The sequence below is a fragment of the Numida meleagris genome, chromosome 2, assembly GCF_002078875.1.
Source record: "Numida meleagris isolate 19003 breed g44 Domestic line chromosome 2, NumMel1.0, whole genome shotgun sequence".
NCBI classification, from domain to species: domain Eukaryota; kingdom Metazoa; phylum Chordata; class Aves; order Galliformes; family Numididae; genus Numida; species Numida meleagris.
Window position 1 is genome coordinate 8,540,128 of NC_034410.1, and position 24,059 is coordinate 8,564,186.

The following is a 24,059-nucleotide window of genomic DNA, read 5'->3' on the forward strand; positions in this document are numbered from 1 at the left end:
TTTGATAGATTCACAGGCCTAAGGCAACAGGGACGATTACAGTCATCTCATGAAGCCTATTATTTTACTAATAATTTTCTGTAACTATCTCATATTTTCTTCCTGAGAATTACAACAGCTTTGAAACCATTTAAGAACTACATCAGAGAAGTAAAGATGGCAAAGATTGTTAATTAACATCCTGTAGTTTGCAGTGTCAAAAGCTTGATCAAGCAAAAGGGCTCCTCAGAGCCTCCTTTGATCAAAACTAGTGATGACTTTGCTTCCTAATTCTGGTTGTGGAACTGCAGCATAACAGGATTGTCTGGAGGTCTGCCTGTATATCATTCACTAATCTACACTGCTGTAATTTCTGGTGGCATAGATTTGATTGTGAGCAGCACATTCTACCGTTTTTAAACAAAATCACCTTTAAAATAAAGAAGAAAGAGAGGATAACTATGTTGGTTTCTTTCATGTATAAGTAACTATTTAAAAAATTCACTTTTAAGTCTCAAATGTTCCCAGACATTCTTGGTCTCCTTTGAGATGTTCTTAGCTACACAGACTTTCCTGCATAAATAATTCTTATCATTAGTAGCCATTCCTTGTTCTGCTAAGGAACATGCTAGCTGTTTGTTCTCTCTGTTTCTGACAGAATTCCATCCATCGTGAACTGAATGAGATTCAACAAGGCCAAGCGCAAAATGTTGGACTTGGGTCGAGTCGATCCTAGATATGTGTACAGACTGGGAGAACTCATCGAGAGCAGCCCTATGGAGAAGGACTTGGGGGTCCTGGTGAACAAAAAGCTGGACGTGAGCCAGCAGTGTGCTCTTTCAGCCCAGAAGGCCGACTGTGTTCTGGAAAGCATCAAAAGAGAGGTGGCCAGCAGGGCAAGGGAGATAGGCGACTGTTCCCTTCTGTTTTGCCCTCGTGAGGCCCCATCTGGAGTACTGTGTCCAGGTTTGGAGCCCCCAGAACAAGAAAGACAGGGAGCTGTTGGAATGGGTCCAGAGAAGGGCCACAAAGATGATCAGAGGGCTGGAGCACCTCTCCTGTGAAGAAAGGCTGAGGGAGTTGGTCTTGTTGGAGTTGGTCTGGAGAAGAGAAGGCACTGGGGAAACATCACTGCAGCCTTTCAGTATTTGAGGGGAGCTTATAAGAAGGAGGAGGTCCAACTTTTTAAATGGTCTGATAGCAATAGGACAAGGGGGAATGGCTTTAACTTAAAACATGGGAGATTTAGATTAGAGATCTGGAGGAATTTGTTTACTCAGAGGGTGGTGAGGTGGTGGCACAGGCTGCCCAGAGAGCTGTGGATGCCCCATCTCTGGAGGTGTTCAAAGCCAGGCTGGATGGGGCATTGGGCAGCCTAATGTGGGGGGTGGCAACACTGCTCACAGCAGGGGAGTGGTAACTAGATCATCTTTAAGGTTCCTTCCAACCCAAGCCATTATTTGATTCTAGGATTCTACTGGATAGAACAAAGTTTCTAAGATACCACCTTTGGTGTAGAAAGAGTGCGTGTAAGCAGGCTGGCCAGTACACTTGTTTGTCAATGCTCCACATGTCCATGCTACTGCAGTCTGTCCTGCCTCTCCAGTAAACTCCACTTCTAACTATTCTCCTGGGTGAGAAACTGTCTATTCTGTGTGTGTGTGTGTGCCTATGGTGATCTGAATGCCAAGAGCCAGAGCTGGACCACGAGTCCTGTGATGCATATGGCATATGCTCAGCCGGGCCACTGGCTTTATGTGGGGACAGAAAGTTGCGGCAGCTTCACCACTGTCAGGCTATCCAATTAATCTGCTTCCTAACATAAATAACAGGAACCAATGAAGTGACAGTCAGCCCCCAGTGGATGATAGAAATTGTGCAGAATGGTGATGAGTGCTGATAGATATACTTGGGTTTGTCAGCCTCCCTCGTCTGAGAACAGTTTGCCCATATGTCAATAAGCCTGTTACTTAAGGTTTCAGTGAAAGATGTTTAAACACATTTTCTCTAGGCATATGCTGGTATATTGAGCTAACTCATTATCTAAAAATGATTTACATAGAAACATGAAAATCTTCATCTGCCAAAAGTTGAGCACATTAGCACTCATCCAACATATTTATAACTTCAACATATGAGTCTAGAGACTACCTTTATCCAAAGAAATATAAATGAACAGAGATCTGCAGGATCCATGTCTGTAACAATCCCTTCAAAAGCAACTGACCATTTGCTGTACAACTGCTTGAGAATATTTATCATCCAATTTTAAAAAAATAATAATGTTGCATTGTCTTGAAATCTATATACAAACACACACAGACGTTAAATAAAACAAGATTTAAAGTTTTGTGAACTCTACCTTCTTATTTAATTATGATGGTCTAAAATTAAATATGGAATACACTTCAAAATTTGTATGACCCCCACTACCTTCTTAATTACACAAACAAGAGCCTCAAACACACAGCATTTGGCAAAATAAAGAATTGATTTTGAAAAGGTGGTGAGACTCAGAAAGAAGGAAATCATTCAGCATTTGAGATTTTAAAACTATCAATCAATGATTTAGTAATTACCAGGTAATTACTAGAAAGTAATGAATCAGCCTTATAAAAAGCCCCAGACCTGACACACATCATTTATTAATACCATTTCTATAGTTCTTGCACCTTCCAATCATTGTACAAACAATTAATCTTTACAAGATAGATGTTTGATAAGGGATTAGGATCTCTACGTTAGTCATAGAAATGCTGTCACCTCATTGTACACAAATCCAGAGACTGTAGGTATAGCCAGGTGTTAGCTCTAAGGCTTGAAAAGCATGGTACTGGCACTAGGATCTTCACTTGCTAATTATTAAGCTAAAAAATTAAGTTGCAGGTCATGTTAGATCACTAAAGTCTGTATTTATGGTGCAAACAACATGCATGCAATTTTACTAGGCTTTGTAGCCATGATTCCCTCAAAAGTATGGATACCAAACTTCCCCACAAAAATCTGAAATACACACCAGACGCATTCAGACATTGAATTTACAGTGCCTAATTTTATATATTTAGATAGCCGTAAATTCATGTCTTGTATATTTATAACATAATCATAATGTATATATATATATTTATGTATTCCAAGTCATATATATATTTATGTATTTCAAGTTATATATAACTTGCAAATTCACTTTCCCCTCCACTGTTCATCAAATGAGTTTAGGCTGACTTGAACTAACACAAACATTGGTATTTCGTTAAATGAATTTTTCTCCAATTATTGTTAGCTTTCATGTGTTGTTTTGTTATAGGAGGACTTTAATGTTTCTATTTAACTGAAAAGATCCATGAAGGGGAAAATGATCAAACAGATGAAGTGCTCACTTGAGGCTTAACTTTAAGTCTGCATTCTACCAAAAAATTCCTCCATGACCTTAGAAAAGCCATCTAATCATTCTGTGAAATAGGGATATTAGTTCTACCCTACTTTCTAAGTGTATTAAGTAAATAAGTACATCAATGTTTTGAGACATTCAGATGTTAACTCTAATGGCTGTTGTATAGATACACCAATAGGCAGGAAATTCTGTAGCTTCAGGGAGGTACTCCTCTATCAATCGTTCCTGATCTTTTTACTAAACTGTTTATGCACAGGGTATATTACATTTTTCTTCCTTGTACAGAATCCCACATATACAAAATATTGATTTTAACATTTGTACAAGGAGAATTTAAATGTATACGCTGCAGAAAGGTTTTTTGCTTTTCAGCACTCAGCCATCAAATCAATTTTTGACAATCTTCATTCAGTACTGTATTTTAATCAATGTTAGACAAATGAGGGTCCTGCTTTTTTGAATTACAGCTCCAGGTTAAAATGAGCAATGATTGCATAATTTCTTACTAGTTAATCAGCATAATCACTGTTTGCAGATAAATTCAGAGTATATCTTTCAGCATTTGCGCGCTCTGATTTTCTAAAACAAATAATAATCTTTTTAATAATTATCACACATCTTAGTTCTTTCAGGAGATCAATTACAAAGTGTCAAATAACCGTTTTTCAACCCAGCAATCTAAGAGTGCTCTTCCCTGAATGTGAATGGGGAAAGCGGAATACTCCTCCTTGTACCATGGGCTGAAATATAAGCTTTACCAAACGCCCTGCCTAACCTTTGCAAGCTCTGAGATTGCAGCAAACTGATTCTGACTTGAGTATTTATTTGCATCTTTTCTCCTTCCAGCACCATCGTACTGCTGGTCTACCAACCAGCCATTGCTTGCTGCCACTAACCAGCCTCTATCTGTTCCTTTTGCTCTCTGCAATTCTTTAGAGACCTTTATTAGTTGTTACTTCTTTAATGTAAAAAAAGATTTTTTTTTTTTCAAAATGAAACTCCCTGAAGATGCTGAGTTAATCAATTTTCTCTCTACACAATGTACCAGAGCCTAAGAGGCACACCAGCCTAAGGATGACCTTAGTTGCATGTAGTCCCCGCAACCAAGGACTTCAAAAATCAAGTCAGACTGAAGGAACAAGAGCAGTAACTTTCTTCTTCTATCCCTAAAACACTAACCCATAAAACGGAGACCCCTGGAACAAGAAATGCAGCATTAATATAAGTATAGCAGACAACTTTCTTAGTCCTATAGCTGATCAGAAGGTTTTCTGGAACAGCTGATAGAGTACCAGACCCGGAGGAAAAAGAGAAAGAAACAAGGTGTAAAGTCTCGCATCTAAAACAAGCCCACTGCAGTCCTACAGTGCCAGAGCAGAGCACTTTTGCCAGCCTGAGGCATTAAAAAATTCAAAATTCAAGTTATCAGAAAGCATGAGAATATGTTAAAATAGTAGTCTGAAGAAAAAGGAAGCCAAGCCAGCTGAGTTATTTTTATTCACTTTCTGGATTTGAGACTCTTAAGTACACTTGGATCACATTTCAAATCTTTTTCTGTGATGACTGAAAAATTATTCGCAGTCAGATGAAAGCAGCATGATTGAAACCACACGTAATTATTTAACTGCGTGCATTTAAACTTTTTAAAAAACTTGTAAGACCGCTACGTACTGCCTTGGCTGCTGAGAAGTAGACAAAAGCAGCACTTGCTTCCATCCTGATCAATTTCACTGCCTCTCTTTTTGCTTTGCTGTCGTGGTCTCTGTAGATACAGCTACTTTATTCCTTTTTCTATCTCCTTTACTTAAAGTTTTCCTCAAAGCTTGGCACGTCCCCCACTATGCACTCTCATGCAGAGCCCAGAAGCAGGGCTACCAGCAGCATCAGTGCAAGTGAGATCTCCTACAGCTGCATGGCTTTAGCAATATCGGCTGTGCGCTGTCCCTTATAACCCAGCAAAACTATGCTTCTCAATGTCAGCAGAAACAGTGTTTTTTCAGGTCTGGGTTTGTTTGTTTTAATTAATGGGAGGGGGGAAGAGCAGAAGAATTCAGGTCACTTGAAGCCTTTGCATTGCTTGCTTCAGTAGATGAGATAAATCAAGATCTCTCATACTGTTTGCGGGCTTGGCTGTATGTTCTTTTCCATAACAACTACAGGTTTAACAGAAAGGAATCACAGAGACTGATAATGCAGCATTTTGTGAATGGTAAAATCTTCATTAAGCCTGAGGGGGGAAAAAAAAAGAAAGAAAAAATAAACCCAACTAGCTAATGCTTAAGTAACAAATGCCACCAAGTGCTCATTTTCTGAACAACTCTTTCCAGCTGAACTAAAGTGAAATGTTCTTTACAACCATAATCCTCAGGAAACAAACTCACAAAATCTCCCAATTTACTGTTACTTATCCACAGGCAGAGTAATTATGAGCTGGCTAGATTACAGCCTGCAGAAGATAATGTCTCAATACTGAGAAAAAATCATCTCAGTGCTTCAAAATCCACTTAGAGAAGCTCTTGCTATAAAAGGTAAAGTTGCATGATTTAAGCTTGATAGTGTTATTTCTGTCACTGTCATGTCAAGCTTCTGGCTGACAGCTGTTTGAACATGAGAAATATGAAGCAAGCTTTGTTTTAAGTTTTGCTGTATCTCATTTTACAGCTTTGTGCATAACCGTATGGATGCTCTCTGCTTGGTAATTGCAAAACCCTATAGTTTTATTCTGACAACATACATGTGGAAGACAGTAGAAAAAATAATGACCAAAAGTTTATAAAGCAGTGTTATTAAAAGCATCTAAGTTAAGATACTAAATAAAACTTTGGGATTATAACGACTATTTTAAACCCTCTCTTTTTTTCTTATTCTCTTTTATTCTTGGCTAGAGTTCTCTGATGACAGATTTGGAACAAATCAGAATCCACTCCAGGAGTCTGCCTAGAAGCAGTGCATTTCTGCTAGATTCAGCTATACTTCATAGAAGGTGGAGTATCAAAGCAACCAGAGTGGCATTACATTTCCTGCTCTGACAGCAAGGATGAAGTAAGGGAGGTAAATATATACGTGAAAGAAAAGGATTTTGTAGGAAAGGCAGGGGCCCTAAAGCTGCAATTCTAAGTAAGATAAAGTGCCACTGTATTAAATCTTAATTTTAATCGGAATAATGCAAGAAAGCTAAAAAGATAAGAGCTTGCTACAATTATATAACATGTTGATATATGAACTACAAAATAAAGCATCAAGATTCTGTTGAACGTGCAATAAAAGTGGTTAATGTTGTAATTTACAACATTAAGTGGTATGACCATATCAAATACAGCTTCTGCAGTTACTTTGCTTCCTGCTCATCTCTAGTCATTGATTTTTACATTTTTTTCTGCTTCATGGAGGACTAAATATTGTGTCTTCTATTTTGTTTAAAGTTATTCCAATAATGACCCAATGAATCAAGGTACAAACACTGTGTCCCTCGTTTCTTTTTAAAGAATAGCAGTCACATCTCATTTGCAGAGCAAAGGGCACTATCTTCAGGATCATGTAAAATTCATGATTTATTACTATTTTTTAAGATGTTTTTCTTCTTTCTCTCTCTCTCTCTTTTTTTTTTAATTTAAAATTATAGGTAACATGTCTGGATCAACGTCTGTGTTTTCAGATTCTTCCTAGTAAATAAAGCATACAGTTTGCTTCTATATGTGTCTCATTTCCAGATTTTCTCGTCTTTATCCCACTCCCCCAGGCTTCAGAGTACCCATCTCCATGGCAACACTTGATAAGGTTGGTGGGTGGTGTTATCACAGCAGGCTTCCCCACAGAAGGTCTCAGCCATATGGATTATTTATGAACTTGCATGACAACACCAGACCCACTGAAATACTTCTTGGGCAAGTTTTTGCTTCTCTCAAGCCAGTGATTCAAAGCAGGGCATCCTCACTACAGTCAGCACCCACGAGTAATGAGCTAGGGCAAAGGATCCCAAAGGTGGTCACTCACCCGTCCCCAAAAGCTGCCTCACCACTGCCTGCAAGTTTCTGTTACTCCATATGAGCACCCACTGGCGTATGCCACAAATTGTAACCTGGCTGTATATGCCAAGCAGTGAAACTGAAAATCTGCAGCTTCTGAACAGAATACCATTTCAGATATCCCACAATTAAATAGCTGATACGACTTATACTGCTGTTGGGTGTTGCTAATGCAGATACTCTGCAGTAGATTTATATTTCTGTGTTAGTTCTTGGAAAAAGCCAGCAGTTTGGCTTAGATGTATTTACTTCATCTGATTTTTTTCTAAATGCTCAGTAAATTTTTTAGCTAAAGTTGTCGCATTTAGACTGTATTCATGCAAATAACCCATAACAATTTTTTGAAAGGATCTCTAAAACAGCAGCCTATTTCTTTAAAACAACATTGTTTGTACATGCGCATTTTTTGAACAAAACATGTAGGACTATAAAGGCCTGCCACATGCATCCACTAAATCCAATTATTTTTAGGAGTTTATCAAGCTCAGGTTTAGAACCCAATATATTTTTTTCCAGGAAAGAAAAACATTGTTTCAGCTCTCAAATAGGCATTCCAGTTCATTTGTTTGTTTTTAACATAGACAATGCCCAAGATTTAATGGATGTAATTTATCTTCCTAGCTGTATTTATTATGTATACATCTGCATCTTAATTGATCATGATAGGCTTCCTTTATGATCAGTAAGAAGTAGGAATTTTTGAGGCACAACTGATCAGATTCATTGTTAAAACCTACTAAATATTTTTATTAATTTTACTCTAAGCACCATAAAAACCACCAAGAATCAACCAGGCAGTTTGGTCAGCTCTTTTCAGAGGAAGAGTGCAGGTGCTGTAGCAAGGGTTTCAGATCAGCCAGTGAAGACGGTACAAACTTCGTCCCATTCTCCCTTCTTTATAATGTACAATCAGACACTATGTAAGTTAAAATGTTCCAGATTAGAAGAGCTCTATGGTTTACAGTGCTGAAGCTGACTACTCATCTGAGGAGGTCTTGCAGTTATGATAACCAACTGGAAGAGAGGCTAAGAACAAATGTATGTTGTCAGGATGGGACAGTAGAAAAATAAAGAATATCTACAGGAGAAGAAATCATAGAATGTAGGAACTACATTAAAAATACAACCTTGACAGAAGCTTTGTTGTTCCTCTTCCTTGGATACAAATCTGTAGCTGCTGATCGAGAGACAAGACCTAAATATTTAAGATATTGCTGAAGAGATTCGGCCAAGTTCACATCGTTTTCCAGATGAGATTTTCTTTCATTATCTTCACTCTGTTCCAAAATCCTGCACAGCAAAAGCAAATAAAATAACATGAGCCTGCATAACATACAACGTGCCTGACAAAAAAAGTCACTGTTTATAGCACAAAACACTGTAATTAGTTCTATTCAGGAGTTCTTAACAAAAACAAAAACAAACAAAAAAGACACTCTGAAGTCCAACAGTTACAAATATACAGAAAATTCAATGCTTCAAAGGAAACAGCTCAAGAAACTGGCACTACTAACAATTTATTGCATGAATCAAAGTTAATGATCCAAGAGTAAATAAAATAAATGCCTATATGGAGGCAAATTCAGAAGAAATTTGTGGAAAAAAAAAGTAGAAAGAAACTATGCATGATTAAAATGCATCTCAAAAAAGATATGAGATGGCTCTGAGATATCAAAAATTTGCTACATGACAACAAGAATCAGCACAATTTTGGCTGCACGTAATTTACAGAATACATATACTGAACTAAGCAAGTCAGCTTTAGAAAAAAGCTTAACAAGGAAATACTGAGATGGAAAAAACCATCTCTTGTGATCTTCCCATGCACTTGGGAATCACTGAATAGCTGTGTCTCCTGACTGTTTTAGACAGATCTCACTGATGTTTGTGAAGAAGAGCTACAAAGGTGATTAAACAACAGCAGTGTAGAAGCTTTCATACAGGATTCAGAGTGTTGTGTGTAATGAATTGGAATTGTTACCACCTCTCCTCATCTATCTCAACAACATGTCAATGATTACAATAATTTAAATGTCAACACCAACAACTATTTCCCTCCACATGCAAAACAGCAGAGGGAGGGTTCTCAGTCTGCTTCCTTGCCTGTGAGTGGTATACTGTTCATAGAATCATTTGAGTTGGAAGGGAGCTTTAAAAGTCATCTAGTCCAACTCGCCTGCCATGAACAGGGAGACCTACAGCTCCATCAGGTGCTCAGAGCCCCATCCAGCCTGACCTTGAGTGTCTCCAGTGATGGGGCATCCACCATGTCTCTGGGCAACCTGTGCTTGTTTTGAGCGAGGTGTCAGCATTTCCTACCTATGTGCTCACACACTTCTTCAGTGAAGAACAATTCCAGGTGGAAAAGCTTTCCAGCTCAGGAAGACAAGGCATCATTTCACTCTCAACACTTCCATGCCACTGTAAGCTCATGTGATGGTGCATATTTAAGGACACAGCTCGAAAGACTACCATTATCTCATTTTCCAAATCTTGGGTATAATTATATTACTTTATGCAAAGTAGAAGTAACATTTCCTTCAATGTCTGTAGCTGTATCAAATGCATGTCTTGACTAATTTCATACCGATAAATAAAATAAATGATCTAATTTGCTGTGGTGGCATTGCAACCAATAGTTCTCCCAGGGTTGCTCACTTTGAAGAAGCAGAAAAGAAAGCCTCCAACTCCATCCACCAAGGGGCAGATCCTAAGGGGGGAAAATCTCATTTGTGTGCTTCAGCAAGGGACTTGTGTCCTTCAGATGTAGAAAGACATGCAACACAGAGCAGGAGGCCTGGCCCTGACTTGCCCCCCTAGCTGTTGTTGGCTTGGTCTCCTCAGGCTGGGAGCACAGCAAGACCTCAGCAGCAGGAGCAGGGGGGCTGTGGAATCCTTTCTACTCCTCTCCATTTTTCTCAGTCTGGAGGCCTCTTCACACCTAGAACAATTTACACAACTCTGAGACTTACCCAATGCCTGTGAGCCTCCATACTCAACTATATCATCGCTATCCTCTTCTCTCCCCAGAATATACCTAAATTCACTGCAAGAAAGGACAGCCTGCACTGCCCTCCCTATGTTCCCATGCTGAGGGCCTCCAAAGACATTTTGCACAACTCCAAGAATGTGCAGTTCCAATTCCACCAGCTACCCATCAAGCACTCAGCTGCTAAGAAAATGAAGTTCTGCTGCATGGAACATTACAGAGAGCTCGGAAATCTTGCTTCCTTCTCATTCTGTTCATATTTTCCTTTTATTCCAGAGCTCTAAATTCTGCTGTATGGCAGAGGGTGGATGTGCAGGTAAAATTATCCAACTACTTTTCAACTTTAAGCCAGGCTAAAACTGTTATGCACTTTTAGAAAGATCTGGACAATATGCTTTCTGCTTCACTAGAGATGAACTAATCCAAAGAGGTTCTCATCATAGAAGGTATCCAAGTTTAAACACTCAACTTTCATTCATCAATTAATTCTAACATCTCCTTTTTTTGCTAACTTTGAAAAGGAAGGGAAAATGGTAATACTAGACCAAATTCTGCCCTGAGGATTTCCACTAGAGCTAATGGGAACTGAACACTCAGATAAAAGACAGTATTTAGGTTAGCTTTTCAAACTGTTATTTACAGTATGTAACTGCTCTCACTGGTGCTAAAAGCAAACTCTGAGATGTATGTTTCCTAATTTTTCTTATGGAGATAGTAAATGCTCTCAAATTATGTTTAAATTCCATATTAGATGTAATATTTTATACTATAAACTGAAAAATAACAATTAAAATATAAAAGGCTAACAAAGGATTACATTTCAGTTGAAGACAACTTCAATAAAATCTTACGAATACATCTGAAAGATTTGTTAAAATCTTTGTAGTTCAGCAGTATATCACTGTTGTTCATCTTGTTAACATAGAAAGTCAAATACATTAAATAAGCTATTATTGAAACTGAATTAAAATATTTCCTTTAAATTTAACAAAATGATATTGGAAAATGGATGAAAGAGCAACATCTAAAAGCACCTAGTGAGTATGAGAAATGACTGCCAGTTGAGTTCTTGTGCACTTATTTGGAATGTATTTTCAGTTTTAACTTGTTCTGAAAAAAGACTTTGCATTCAAAGAACCGTAATGTATAAAGACAATAACATAAATAAGTATTTATCCACAGAAATAATTACGTAATTCCAACAAAAAACCCAGCACTTTGGAAGCTTCTTCTTGGAAATACAAGCATCTCTGCACCTTAGGTATTATGGTTTTCTAGAATGTTCTCTAATAATAGATACCACATTTTAGAATAAAGAGTTTCTACCTTTTAAATGCTGTTAGAATCTTATTACTGACTTAATGACAGTTTTATTATAGAAATAATGCTATACCTCACTTTATGCATTGAAGCTTGTTGGAAATGTTTGTGGTTTTGCCTAATTGCACCGATGAACACAACTGACATTTATTCCCTGTGTGCAGAATGGATTTTTTTTCCTTTATCTTGGATCCTCTTTTAAGAACATTTTTTTTTCTGAAATTTAATAAGGGCCCAGGAAATGCCATGTACACTCCAGTTAGCCACCAAAGAACAAACTTTCATCTTGAAATCAAGCTCCCTGTCTCAGGTCTTTTTTTTAAGATGAAATCCATGTCTTCTGTTCCATCAGATTTCATACGCAGTAATTTAGCCTAAGTCAATTTACCTTTCAAGTGTCTGGGTCTATCTTCTTGCTCCCACTAACTCTGTGGGGATTAATGACTCATTAATATGACTTCATATTGTCTTATTACACACTTTACCCTTAATAAAAGGTCTCCCTGCCATAATGTTTCTTTGATAACAAGATACATACACTAAGTTGCTTTTTAAATTATTTAATTATTACCCGATAATCCTTTAGCAAGTGTAGGTGCGCAATGGGCTTAAAGCAAATTTTATTAGAAACTACAAGAAGACAGGGAAAAAGTACCTACTGTTCTCTGACCTACTGAATACATTACAAATGGACAACCAGAAAAATCAATTAATGTTTTAAACTGTTGCCACATAAGATAACGCTTTCAGAGGCACAGCTTGGTAACTTCAGAAAATCTAACCACAACAGGAGCTGCTGTAAGTAGAACAGATTTGAAAGTCTGGTGTACTTGAATTGTCAGTATACAAAATGTTTTTTTTCAAGTATATTTCTAGTTAAAAATACAAAACAGCTCAAACTCAGTTCCAAAAAAACTCCTGAAAGTGATAATCTGTTCCCAATCTAAAACCTACGTTATTTTTCGTATCTTCTTATACATTTTGTTTTTGTGCAACTATGAATCAGGAACACTGCAGAATACAGATTTGATCTTGTGGAAATCTGGCCTATTTTATCTTACTCTCATGAATAAAAGTTCTAGATATACTCACTGTATAAAAAAAATTTACAAGATCTTCAAAATCATTTCTGATACCACGTACAGTGTAATCCACAGAGTTATGGCATTTAGAGCATCTAAGCAGTGAGAACAGATTTTGGATTCTACCATGTGATGTTATCAGCTTTATGACAAACGATAGATTACTGTCTTCCTTAGAAGTTAAGCTTCTATCTTACTGCACTCCTGAAGTGCAGTATGGTACTTTGACTTTAAGATATGTTTTTGTTTCTTTTATATTAAATGGATCAGAATATGTGCAAAAAATTGGGTCAGATTATGAATTAAATCAAAACAGAGGCAAACAAAGCTGAAGCTTTTGGGCATTTCCAATTGCAGTGCTATTATTTCGACTAAAAGAATAATTTAGCACAGAAATGGTTTCTCATTCTTTGCAGTATACGAAGATCCAATAAAGAACATCTTGCCCATCAAGGCTAGAAGTTCAAGCGTTGTTAAATGATGAAAAAAGTTTTCCAGCAAAAAGCAGTTGCGATCAATTTCACTGCTTTTGAGATTGCATTTCATAACACAACATAGGAGAAAGCCAAATTCTCACATTTTTTAATACTCTTAAAACTTTATGTGTTCTAAAATTTCCTTCTTGGGGATTGCGCAATTGACTTGCACTTAAAAAATGCAAAGATAGAACAGGTAAAAGTGTATTTATTTTTATGTTTATGAAGAAGTATATGTTTATATATGAATTTATATGTATATGAAGATTATATAATTACATGCTAAACATTCATATCACTCTACATAGTTACAGATACTGTGTCTCTTGCCATCAATAATCACAAGGAAAGCGTATTCTATAATGTAAAGAATATATACACACATCCAAACATTTTTTGCCATAGGATTTTGTATGAATCTCTCCTTCCTGGACAGATTTTGCAAGCAAAGCAAACTACCTATGGACCTCAAATCAGTTACAACTGTGTATTGGAAAAATATGCATTTGACATTATTATTAATTAACTAGAATTTCACTCAGTTCTTTCTTTTGCTTGTTTTTGTTGGCTTATTCCAGAACAAAATGCTTCCTGTAAAAGAGCTGCTGTACAAGTCTGCATTTTAAAGCCAGTCTTAAGTAGAGTTGGCTGAACTGGGACGAGACACTGCATAAACAGGTAGAAGACCTGATGTTTGGATTTCTGACACCTAAAGTAACAACAGAAGACCTTAAGATTTTCCTAACCTGATGATAATTAGAATAAAAGGGCTGAGGGTTTTAATCCATTCTATCCACTATCCTACCACTTTCCAGTGCTGTTGTATGATTGTTTTCTATTTGTCACATACAGAGTGGTTTTAGTGATGCATTTAACTTAGGTTCAGTTTCTCATCATTTGCCAAGACTCCTCTAAACCCACCATGCAAAAAAACCATTGAAGACTTACCTTCCCGTGTCAGATGCTTCAGGTGCAAAGATGTCAGGGTGTCTGTTGTGGACTTTGTGGATGTTTGAGAGTTCCTGACCAATAACATGCTGCGTATAGTCATCTTGCCAGGTAAAACCTGAAAAAAGAAAAAAAAAAAAAAAAGGAACGTCCCTGCTTAGTAACTTGAAAGTTTGTCAAGAGTATGCCCTATATAAACAATATAAGAAGAAAAAAAGCAGCTTTGTTGAATGTGAATCCAAGAGAGAACTACAGACTCCTCTCTCTTGTAAGAAATTTTGTTAATCAAGCTTTTCCTAACATGATAGACAGAAGACAACACCATGAGATTTTGAAAGGCTTTATCTTTACACTACTCTAGCTAGTTACGATTTTTTATATATAAAAAAGAGTTCTTTGGGGACAGCTATGGAAAACAGTTATTTCACTAGTTGGCCATTAAAAGGCAAAGCATTTTAATTCTGAACGCTAGTATCCATCAAAAGAGTTGCTTCCCAGAGGTGATTTGTTCACTTCTCCCCCATTCACATCACATTGCCCCTCAGCTCTGTCCATTAAACTACACTTTTAGACTACTAAGGAGCTAGTATTGCAGTGGAAAAAAGTGTTTGGAGTTTTAATACAAAACATGTGTAGGTCAATTTATTTTATCTTTATATTAAATGTTGTGACAAAGAACTTTACAACAAGGGGGAAGTGCAACTGTGAAGGCAAATTCCAGTAATTACTCATTAATTACATGCACTGTCAATCTCATGGTAATTACACTTAGAATAATGATATAATTATAAACAACTGTTATCCGATTTGTAGATTTTAGATGTTACAGTAATACTTTAGTTCATAGAACTTACCCATGTAATTATCTGTAATTATCTAATAACTAAATATCACATAATTGCAGTGAATTTCTTTTATACCGTGCACAATAAAACACCACAAAACCCCCAAATAAATGTTAATCTGAATGTTCCAGATATGGTGATCTTGCTAATATCTTCCTAAAAGAAACCACCTAAACAAAAATCTGCCCTAGCTGCAGATGGGAAGGGACATATCTGCTTGTTAGAACCAGCCTTAGAAGAGACAGTTCTGGTTCAGTTCCTACTTCATGCACACACTAGAAACCTCTGCTCCATTTGCAGTCAACAACAGATGTGTTGGTATAGGCACACTCAGGATCATGAGTCTCAGCAGAACCCAGAACTCAGCCATCTCATTTCTTGGATGAGTGCTTTATCCAGCCAAAAAAAGAGTTATATTCTTTAGATTTTTACAGGGCATTAAGGTGGAGTTCATTGTCTGTTTACGTGAGTCCAGATTTTAAAAAGAAGTTTAAACAGGAGGTTCGTTCATTCTGCCAAAGCAGACAGTTCTGAGCATGCAGAAATATAAAGTACTTCAACATTTATCAAATTATTGAATTTTCAGCATCAGTAGGAGATAAACAAAGAAGCTGGGTGTAAGATTAGACAGGTCTAAGGAGTATTCAGCCTGTGCTGTTGACTGGGATTTAGGCAAGTTTTAGAGGAAAAAACTTCCAGTTTTGGAAAAATATAGGTGTACTGCAGCATTAACTTCTTTTTTCCACTAATGAAAATAATAATAAACAATCTAGAACCCATGCAAGTATGCATGGGCTTCCACAAACAAAAAAAAAGCTCTTTGATGCCTCTTCTTAAATAAATATGTTACCCAAGTTTACTGAGAAAAAGCTCCACCTGAAATCACGGTAGATGTTAATGGCTACAGTACGTGATTCCAGACCCTTGGGAGAAGGAAGAATCTCCGAGATATTTTTAGATCTGATTCATCCTTTTCAAATGCAAATCTCACCTTTTCAGATGTGCCGTAGAAGTAGATGGATTCAAATCAGTCTAAGGCTGCTCCGAACAAGTTCTTATGTGAATACACAAAAATGAGTCACAAAGCACCCACAATTATTTTGGCGTAGTGTTATTGAAATTATTTTTGCAGGGAGGTTTATATATATATATGTTCAGGTTTTCTTCTCTGTTGTCTAGCATTACACAATTTTACTGGTGCTATAAATCCATGTGGAAGAAAGAACTGTGATAACATTCAAGTTTAGAAGTGCAACAGAGAAGTTTGGGTAAAATACACATAACTAGCATAACTGTAAAACTCCTAATTTATGAACTGTGTGTCCAAAATCAGTGCAATTTCATTTTCCAACTCTAAGCCAATACTGGCCCTATTAAATGCTAATGAATATTCAGTAATTACTGTAAACTTTGAAGAAAAACACACAGAATCGCTCTCAAGAGTTTTGTTCAAATTAAAGCATGAAAGAGTTCATCTCTGCAGCATCTGCATAAAGACAGGAAATTAATCTCTCTCAGTCCCAAGCAATATATCTGGGAGCAGACAGAGATGTCATTAGTTAGGTATGTCTTTATGCCTCCACAATTTTTTTTTTGGTAAAAAAGCATAACAAACCATTGCAATCCCCAAACTTGTTGGCCATGTGTATTTTGTTCATTGGGTGTATTTTCTTTGTCCTGCTGCACAATTTTAAGATACAATACTTAATACTGTAAAAAACAAAAACAAAACCAAAAAAACCTGTGGCATTAAAGGAGAGTAAATAAGTGAAAGAAAAACAGCATATTTATTACAGAGCTTAAGAAAGTAGAATTAAGGGAATATGCTTTCTCGGATGTATCTCCCAGCATTTCTAACTCAGATAAGAGGTAGAATGCATGGATGAAAATGCAAATTTCATCTAGTTCCAGGAAATCTCCCCTCTGCAATTAGTTAGCATTGCTGTTGCTTATGCAACTACCACCAGAACTGCAACGTGTTCAAAGCCAGCCTTACACCAATCATTTCCCAGCATTGTTTCAGTTTCAAAAAAACATCTCTCCCACACACTGAGCTCAACAGAATAGCACATTCAAGAACTCTAACACCACGCTGACAGCTGCAATCAGAATTAAAGTTGAGAAGGAGCATATGACGCCGGATGGTGATTTCCTGTTCCCTTTGTCTCCCATGTCACACCTAGCACCAGCGTCCCACTCTCCACACAATTACAGCGATTTGTCTCTGCTGGCTGAGCAGGATCACAGGGTGCTCTTGTACACATATTACTTCCATGTCATTAGCGGGGACCGGCACGGGGACACCCAGCCTGGTGAGCTCTGTGCTGCTGCAGTTCTGCCCAGAGCTCTCACTTCCCAGCTCTCAGTTCTCATCAACAGGCAACGCCAAGACACGAACAGAAGGCTGACACCGAAGTGATACAGACAAAAAAATTGCCCTCAGATGAACAGCACTGGGTTTTGAGTCCTCATGAAAAAAAAAAAACCTAGAGGTACAAGCCTTCTTCACAAGAAGTAATGCTTCACCTTAGTGAAGCAGTCAAAATTTTAATTATTGTTTTAGGTTTTAATTTTTTTTTAATTTAAAAACAAAGAGTCACAGAATCATAGAATGGCTGGAGGGGTTGGAAGGGACCTTAAAAGGCATCGAGCTCCAACCCCCTGCTGTGCGCAGGATTGCCCACCACTAGATCAGGCACCACACCAGGCTGCTCATGCCCCCATCCAATCTGGCCTTGAACCCCTCTAGGGATGGGGCATCCACAACATCTCTGGACAGCCAGTGAAAAATTTCCCCTGACATCTAATCTAAATCTCCCCTCTTTCAGTTTAAAACTTTACTTTGGTTTGGACTCTGTTTTTCATTTTATAGAAATTTCATGCCTTTCCAGATATGTCTGACCACATCTTTAATGCATGCAAATTAATTAGCAGCTGTTGAAATCTTCTGCTACTTCTCTCTCTTAATTTGCTCTAACTCAGAATTATTGATACAAACAATTTTTATTCCTCTGAATGCCTAGGCAGGAAAACTACAGCTCTTAACTTTGCAAAGGCATTCTGGTGTATGTCAGTAGAGCCCAAATTAAGTCCTTTGCAGCACTAACAGTCCTCAGTGCCTGAGGATTTGGCTGTGCAAACCTTCCCCAGCAGGCCGGGAAGGATGCTCAGGCTTCACAGGGATCTGTGGGCACTTTCAATGAGACCTGTGCCTGACAGCCCAATGCAAGGCTCTTCCTGCTCTCGTGCCACTTGAAATCCAAAATGATTAGTTCTGCATCAATATTTTGGCAACAGGATGATTTTTACATATCAAGTCCATTCAAAGTGACAGGAGATTATTATATATTGGCAGAAACCTATATACTCAAACCTGATCCTTCTTTGTCGGGAAAATCCCCGTAAAAAAAGGCCAAAAAACCTCAGAAGTATTCACACTTGAAGCCATAACATATTACTATTTTTCAGTTGTGACATTAATTTTTTTCCACTTTTTGGTTTTATTATCCATTTTGTCCCTGTACAGTCTATTATAAAATAGGTTTTTCTCTGAGCTACCTTCAACTGCTTCTTCATTTCAGCCAGGAAACTCTCAGTTGTGGAGCTCAGAGAGTTTCATCCCCCATGCCATGTGTTGCAAACTGTTAATGCCTACCTGAGCTGTCAGAATGTCTGCAGAACTGGGGGGAATGACTGGCTTTCTTCCCTAACTTTCACAACAGACAGGTCAACATATAGACGTGGCTTTCTGCAGGTTGCCTTTCCACATCCTCTAGAGGAGCTGCACTTGTTTGCACCCCACACCTCTATTTTCAGATCTCAAGGACAGGCCCAGTAACGTTCACATTTCAGTACTAAGAAAAAATTGCAGCTTTAATGTCGTGTATATACCAAAATCCATTATTTCATTTAGTGTTTTTTCTACCTAAGAGTGTAGCCAAAATATAAAATCTTGATGATTCCAGTTACAGAAAACTAGTACTTCTTCCAAGAGCAAATTTGTAAAACAACTGGCAATGGCAGGTTAATGGCAAAAATAATAGAGAAGCTAAATCCACCTCTGCACAGTAAAGGTCACTGCTAGCTTTCACTATAAACTGGTGTGCCACAGCATTTGACTCCCCTGTATCTTTGGTTTGGAATATTTATTTATTCTAAAACTGTGACTGAAGATGGTTTCTGCGAAAGCAGAAGAAAATCTGGCAGCACAGTTTTGTGTTACTTTTCCACGAGAACTTGCTCTAATTACTTTTTCTTGCTCAGGTCCAACATTTTATTGTCTCCTAGGTTAAAAGAAACCCTGGCACAGCCCATATTTGAAGAAACAACTTGGAGCTATAAGCAGCCATCACCACTCCTGTTCTGTGGTCATGGTCTCCTGGACGTCCCTAGGCAGTAGTACTGAGCAGAGGGTTTACAGCAGTGAGGTTTTTGTCCTCTTTTGGAAATTCTAGTTCAATCGTCTCTGCAATATGCAAGAAGTTCAGTCGCTGCATTCAGCACCAATTCACTCACACTCAGAAGGCAAAAAGCTTCCACACTTGAAAGAACAGATGAAAGAGCTGCCTAAGGATCACACTTTCAAATTTTCATATATTGTTTTATTATACATAAAAGTGATAATCTTCACAGAATTAAATTACTAGCATGATCTTTTCACACCCTGGATTTTAATTTACTCTAAGTAACTATCCCAGAAGGTAGAGGGAAGGCTTTTCTCTTCTGTTTTTTGGAATTTCTGTCATTTGAAAAAGACAAATGAGTGCTTCATTTGCCATGGAGATTATAAAATACTCTCACAGGACCCAGTATGCAACATTTCTTTACTTTTATTTCAGCTCTTGTAGACAGATACAAATAATCAGTTTGTACAAGCTAAAGTTTCTAAGTGTTACAAAAGATTTTTCTGCCACTAGAGTTGATAGTAAGAAAAGAATAATGCGATCATGTAAAATCTATAATCTAACTTCCAGATACAACAGGCTACTTTACAAAGACTAGAACAAAACAGACACATGAAAAAGAGCAGATTCTCGACATAAATCCCATGCTATCCACTGTGTCATATAAACCTTCTCATAAACTGATGACCCTCAACCTTGAAAGCAGATGGTTCCGTGCACAGAAAATAATTTTAGGAAGTAAGATATGCAAAACGGAGCTTCTTTCATGGTTACAGCTTTATATTAATGTTCAACCTAAATTTAATTCATGGTCAGTTACGTCTTCAACTTGAATGGCTCTCTGAAACGTCTTAGCTGCAACATACTTAACAAAAAAACAATCAAATTAATATATGGTGAGTAAAGGTGTATCTTCTGTTCCCCATTCCCTCCTGCCCCCAGATTACGCAGAGACATGTCTTCAATGCTGTCAGTCCAAGGAGTTTCCAGGAACAGGAGGAAACGTTCACATGCACTCAAAATAACACTAAAATAAAGAAAAAACTTTGCTTGTTTCACGGAGCTTTGAACTCACTTGTGTTAGCTGACAAGCACATCTAAGTGTAGGTGATTATTCTAGATTTAACCTAAAGAGCCTGACTTTAGTTCTACACTGTGAAACAGCTGTCATTACCATATTAATCCCCTGCAACCTCCTATTCGACTGCAGTGGTGATCTTTCCTTTTCTGTTAAAATATCTTTTTTATTATTATTATTCCGTTCTCATTCCTTTTCTTTTTTTATTATTCCTTTCCAAGACGTCTTACACCACTCTAAACTTCCATTCACCCATTTCATAATAAGGGATGTTTTTCATATGTGGAAATCAGTTATAATGCTAGACTATACAGTGCTAAGAATGTAGATATTGTCCAAATAGGAGTTAACAATGCGTATAAAATCAGCAGGTCTTCCTTGTCATTTTATTTTATCCATTTCATTTCATGCTAACAGTAGGATGACAGCCTTATTGTCTGAAAAATACAGTTCCTTGGAAAGCACTTTTGAAGTGCCTTCAGTCTGGGAATTAAAACATCACCTGTAACAAGGCAGAATTGGTCAGAAATGTCCCAGTACTTAAATTAGCATAGAAAATTATGTGGATATACAGGTTACACATATGCTGGCAAATTCATCGCAGTTCTACAGTTCTTCATGTATTTTTAAACACCTCAGAGCAGAACTGTTCTTTCAGATCCACGTAGTGGTTCTCACCACCACTTCTTGTAACTGCTGATCTCTCACTGATTTTGTGAAAAATCAAATTTTGTCTGTCAGATGAGAGCTTTCAGTTGCTCATTCAAAGTCAATATGCAGGAGTGCAACACTGGGCAGTACAGCAATGTCTGCCGTTGCAAATGCATCTTGGCATTTGGTTCTGAATATATGTCTTTAAGACCAGTGTACAGACCATTGTACAACAGTATGGGAAGAACATCAGCATGTTCCAGAGCAAAGCCTTCTGCAGTATATTCACAGAGTGAAGCAGGGAAGCGTGATACATTTGAAATATTTTCTCTAGCAAGAGCCTCCAGTTTACTACTCACCATTCAATTCTTATATCAAGAACAATGCAAACTGTAGCAGAAAAAGCTAAATCTTTGATATTTTTAAATTTCAGAAACTTCCATAACAATATATACATAGTTTGCGTGAAACTGTCATCCATTTTTCACTTTTAAGTCATTTCTCTTGGACTCTAAATTCCTCAAGGAGAAGGTCACATGTTCCATGCGTTTGTACAGTCGCTTTTTTCAGCAGTACCAACAAAAGTAATTGTTATTGTTGCTACTGTTATTAATAAAAACACAGCAGTTGCAGAATTTAGGGTTCCCATAGGAACCTTGCAAGACCTTGGTGGCTGAAAACTGGGGGTCATCTAGGACAGAACGCCAGCCAAGCTGGCTTGCCTGAAGCAAAGATGAGCAACCTGCATGTCACACCGCTCCCCTAAAAAGCTGATCAACGCTCCTTGGGCTTCATTGTGAATTCACCCCACGTACGGAAAATGCATCCTCTGTGGGTTTGTGTAACCCAGAAGGGCAGCGTAGCATTTTCAACCCAAGGAGTACTTGAATTATCTTTTTCCTGTTCTCTTATGGACACAAACTTTTTGGGTTTAGACCTTCCAACAATTGCAGTAAAGGACGCAATACACCCTACATGGCATGTCACACATTGCTTCATTAAGGCATTTTTGGCCTGAGCACCGCAGGGCTCTGACCTACAAGTCAGTTACGATTAACAAATTACTAAGGTACAGTATTTGTCCGCATATCCAGCTGATGTCCATGGGTAAAAATGAGATTATTTAACTTATTTTAGCAAACAATGAAATAAGTTAGGAGAGAAGTTCTGACTGACACGCCTTACTACCTGATGTACATTTTCCCTCCCTTGTTTCACACTTAATAGCTTGGTGAGACTTAATAACATTTTTGGACAACTCATCTAATGCTGATCCATGGATTTGCACAGACACTCTATCAGCTGTGCATGCTCTATTTTTTTAGCTTTTCTAGCTCCTTTACTGCCTTTTGATGTTAGTCTCTGCATACTTAAAACGTGTTGTGCTTTTGAGCTGTTATTTGGTTTTAACACAATGCCACTAGCAAGAGGAATTTTGTTGAATCTGAGTGAGCTTTTTGAGTAAGTTTGTCAATGCTAAAATACTGGTAGCGCTAAAACAATCAGATATGAAGTAACAGCCCCTACAATTTCAATTCTTGTAAGCAAAGATCTAGCTAATGTCCATTCATAACACATCACTTCAAAAAGCTTCATCATATTTTGCTCGTAACCATCAAGAGTTGCTAGATCTAAATGGCATTTACTGGAAAGTGACATTAAAAATATGCCTCAAAACATGCCATGATGTAATAACACTTACATAGAACACGGAGAGGGAATATGATATTCCTAGCTTTCCAGGAAGCCATTTTATCCCATTTTGGGGGTCTAAAAGGTCAATTAAAACCTGAATATCCTAAAATAGTTCCAATCACTTCATGTCACCAAGGTCTACCATTGACTGCGCAGACTTGCAATAACACATTGTGCTCCATAAGAACTAGATAACTTCCTCTGAGCAGAGATCAGAGATGCAGCCTGGATCTACAGGCTGGGCCACACATGAGCTACCAGCATCAGGGACCACACCAGCAACAAGGACCATGTACATCATGGAACTGACAGCCTTTGCCTCCTCCAGCTTCATCTCAGCTTGTGACACAAAACAAACTCTGTGACTCACTTATCTATGTGCAAAATGAATATGCTAAAACACAATGTCAGCGGTTAAAGATGTGTTGTATTTTGTGATGCATTCCTGTATCATAGAGCTGCGCCAGCATAAACAAGAAGCAGTGAGAAAAATGGGGTCCACCAGGAGGGACAGTGAGGTGCTATTAACTAAACAGCAGGTAGTTGCTTTTTTTCTTGACTTTGGTGTGTTTCTGCTATTTAAGGACTAGCAACGAATATCAAGAAAGCAAATGCATTTTCAAAAATACCATTCACTCCAAAAATGTGTCCATCAGCAGTTCTGAATGCCATACAGAGCAGGAAATCTCCTTTAGATCAAACAATGAAGTGAGATAGCAATAAAGTTAAAGCATTTCAAAAACATTGGTGGTGTAGCTCATATTTATTTATTTCACTTAATATTGTTACGGAAGATAAGTCTTCTGATCAGTGGCCGCTAGCATTAAGAAACAGTGATATATTTCTAGATAATCAAGCATTACCTATTACCATACTTTTGATGTGGTGGAACGTTCATGTGTCTTATTTTCCACTTCCTCAGGATATCCTGGTTAAATGTCACAAGCATTTTCCCCCCATGTTAAGAAAAAAAACCAGCATATTAATTATTTTTAAGAGAGGTGTATATGTAATCAGAAGTTAATATTGATTATTCTCTTTGTCTATAAACTTCTTCAATAGGCACATATAAATAATACTGAAAAATGTAATGCAGCCTAAATTATCAGCAGTGTTACCTCTCTGTTTATAACAGTCATGACAGATGAAAACAGCAGCAATCAATCTGATTGCT

The 24,059-nt window shown here is 37.6% G+C and overlaps 1 protein-coding gene across 2 annotated transcripts in view; it reads right to left on the reverse strand.

The window, feature by feature from the left end:
- PTPRN2 (protein tyrosine phosphatase, receptor type N2) overlaps positions 1 to 24,059 on the reverse strand; it is a 636,306-nt gene that overhangs the window by 406,613 nt on the left and 205,634 nt on the right. For both annotated transcript variants that reach the window (XR_002435341.1, XM_021387625.1), the window contains exons 4-5: positions 14,214 to 14,331; positions 8,526 to 8,688 (exon numbers count right to left, since the gene is read on the reverse strand). Coding sequence is in view for 1 of the 2 variants with exons in the window: in XM_021387625.1 (XP_021243300.1) it covers positions 8,526 to 8,688; positions 14,214 to 14,331 (281 nt within the window). In the remaining variant the exon portion in view is untranslated. The remainder of the gene's footprint in view (positions 1 to 8,525; positions 8,689 to 14,213; positions 14,332 to 24,059) is intronic.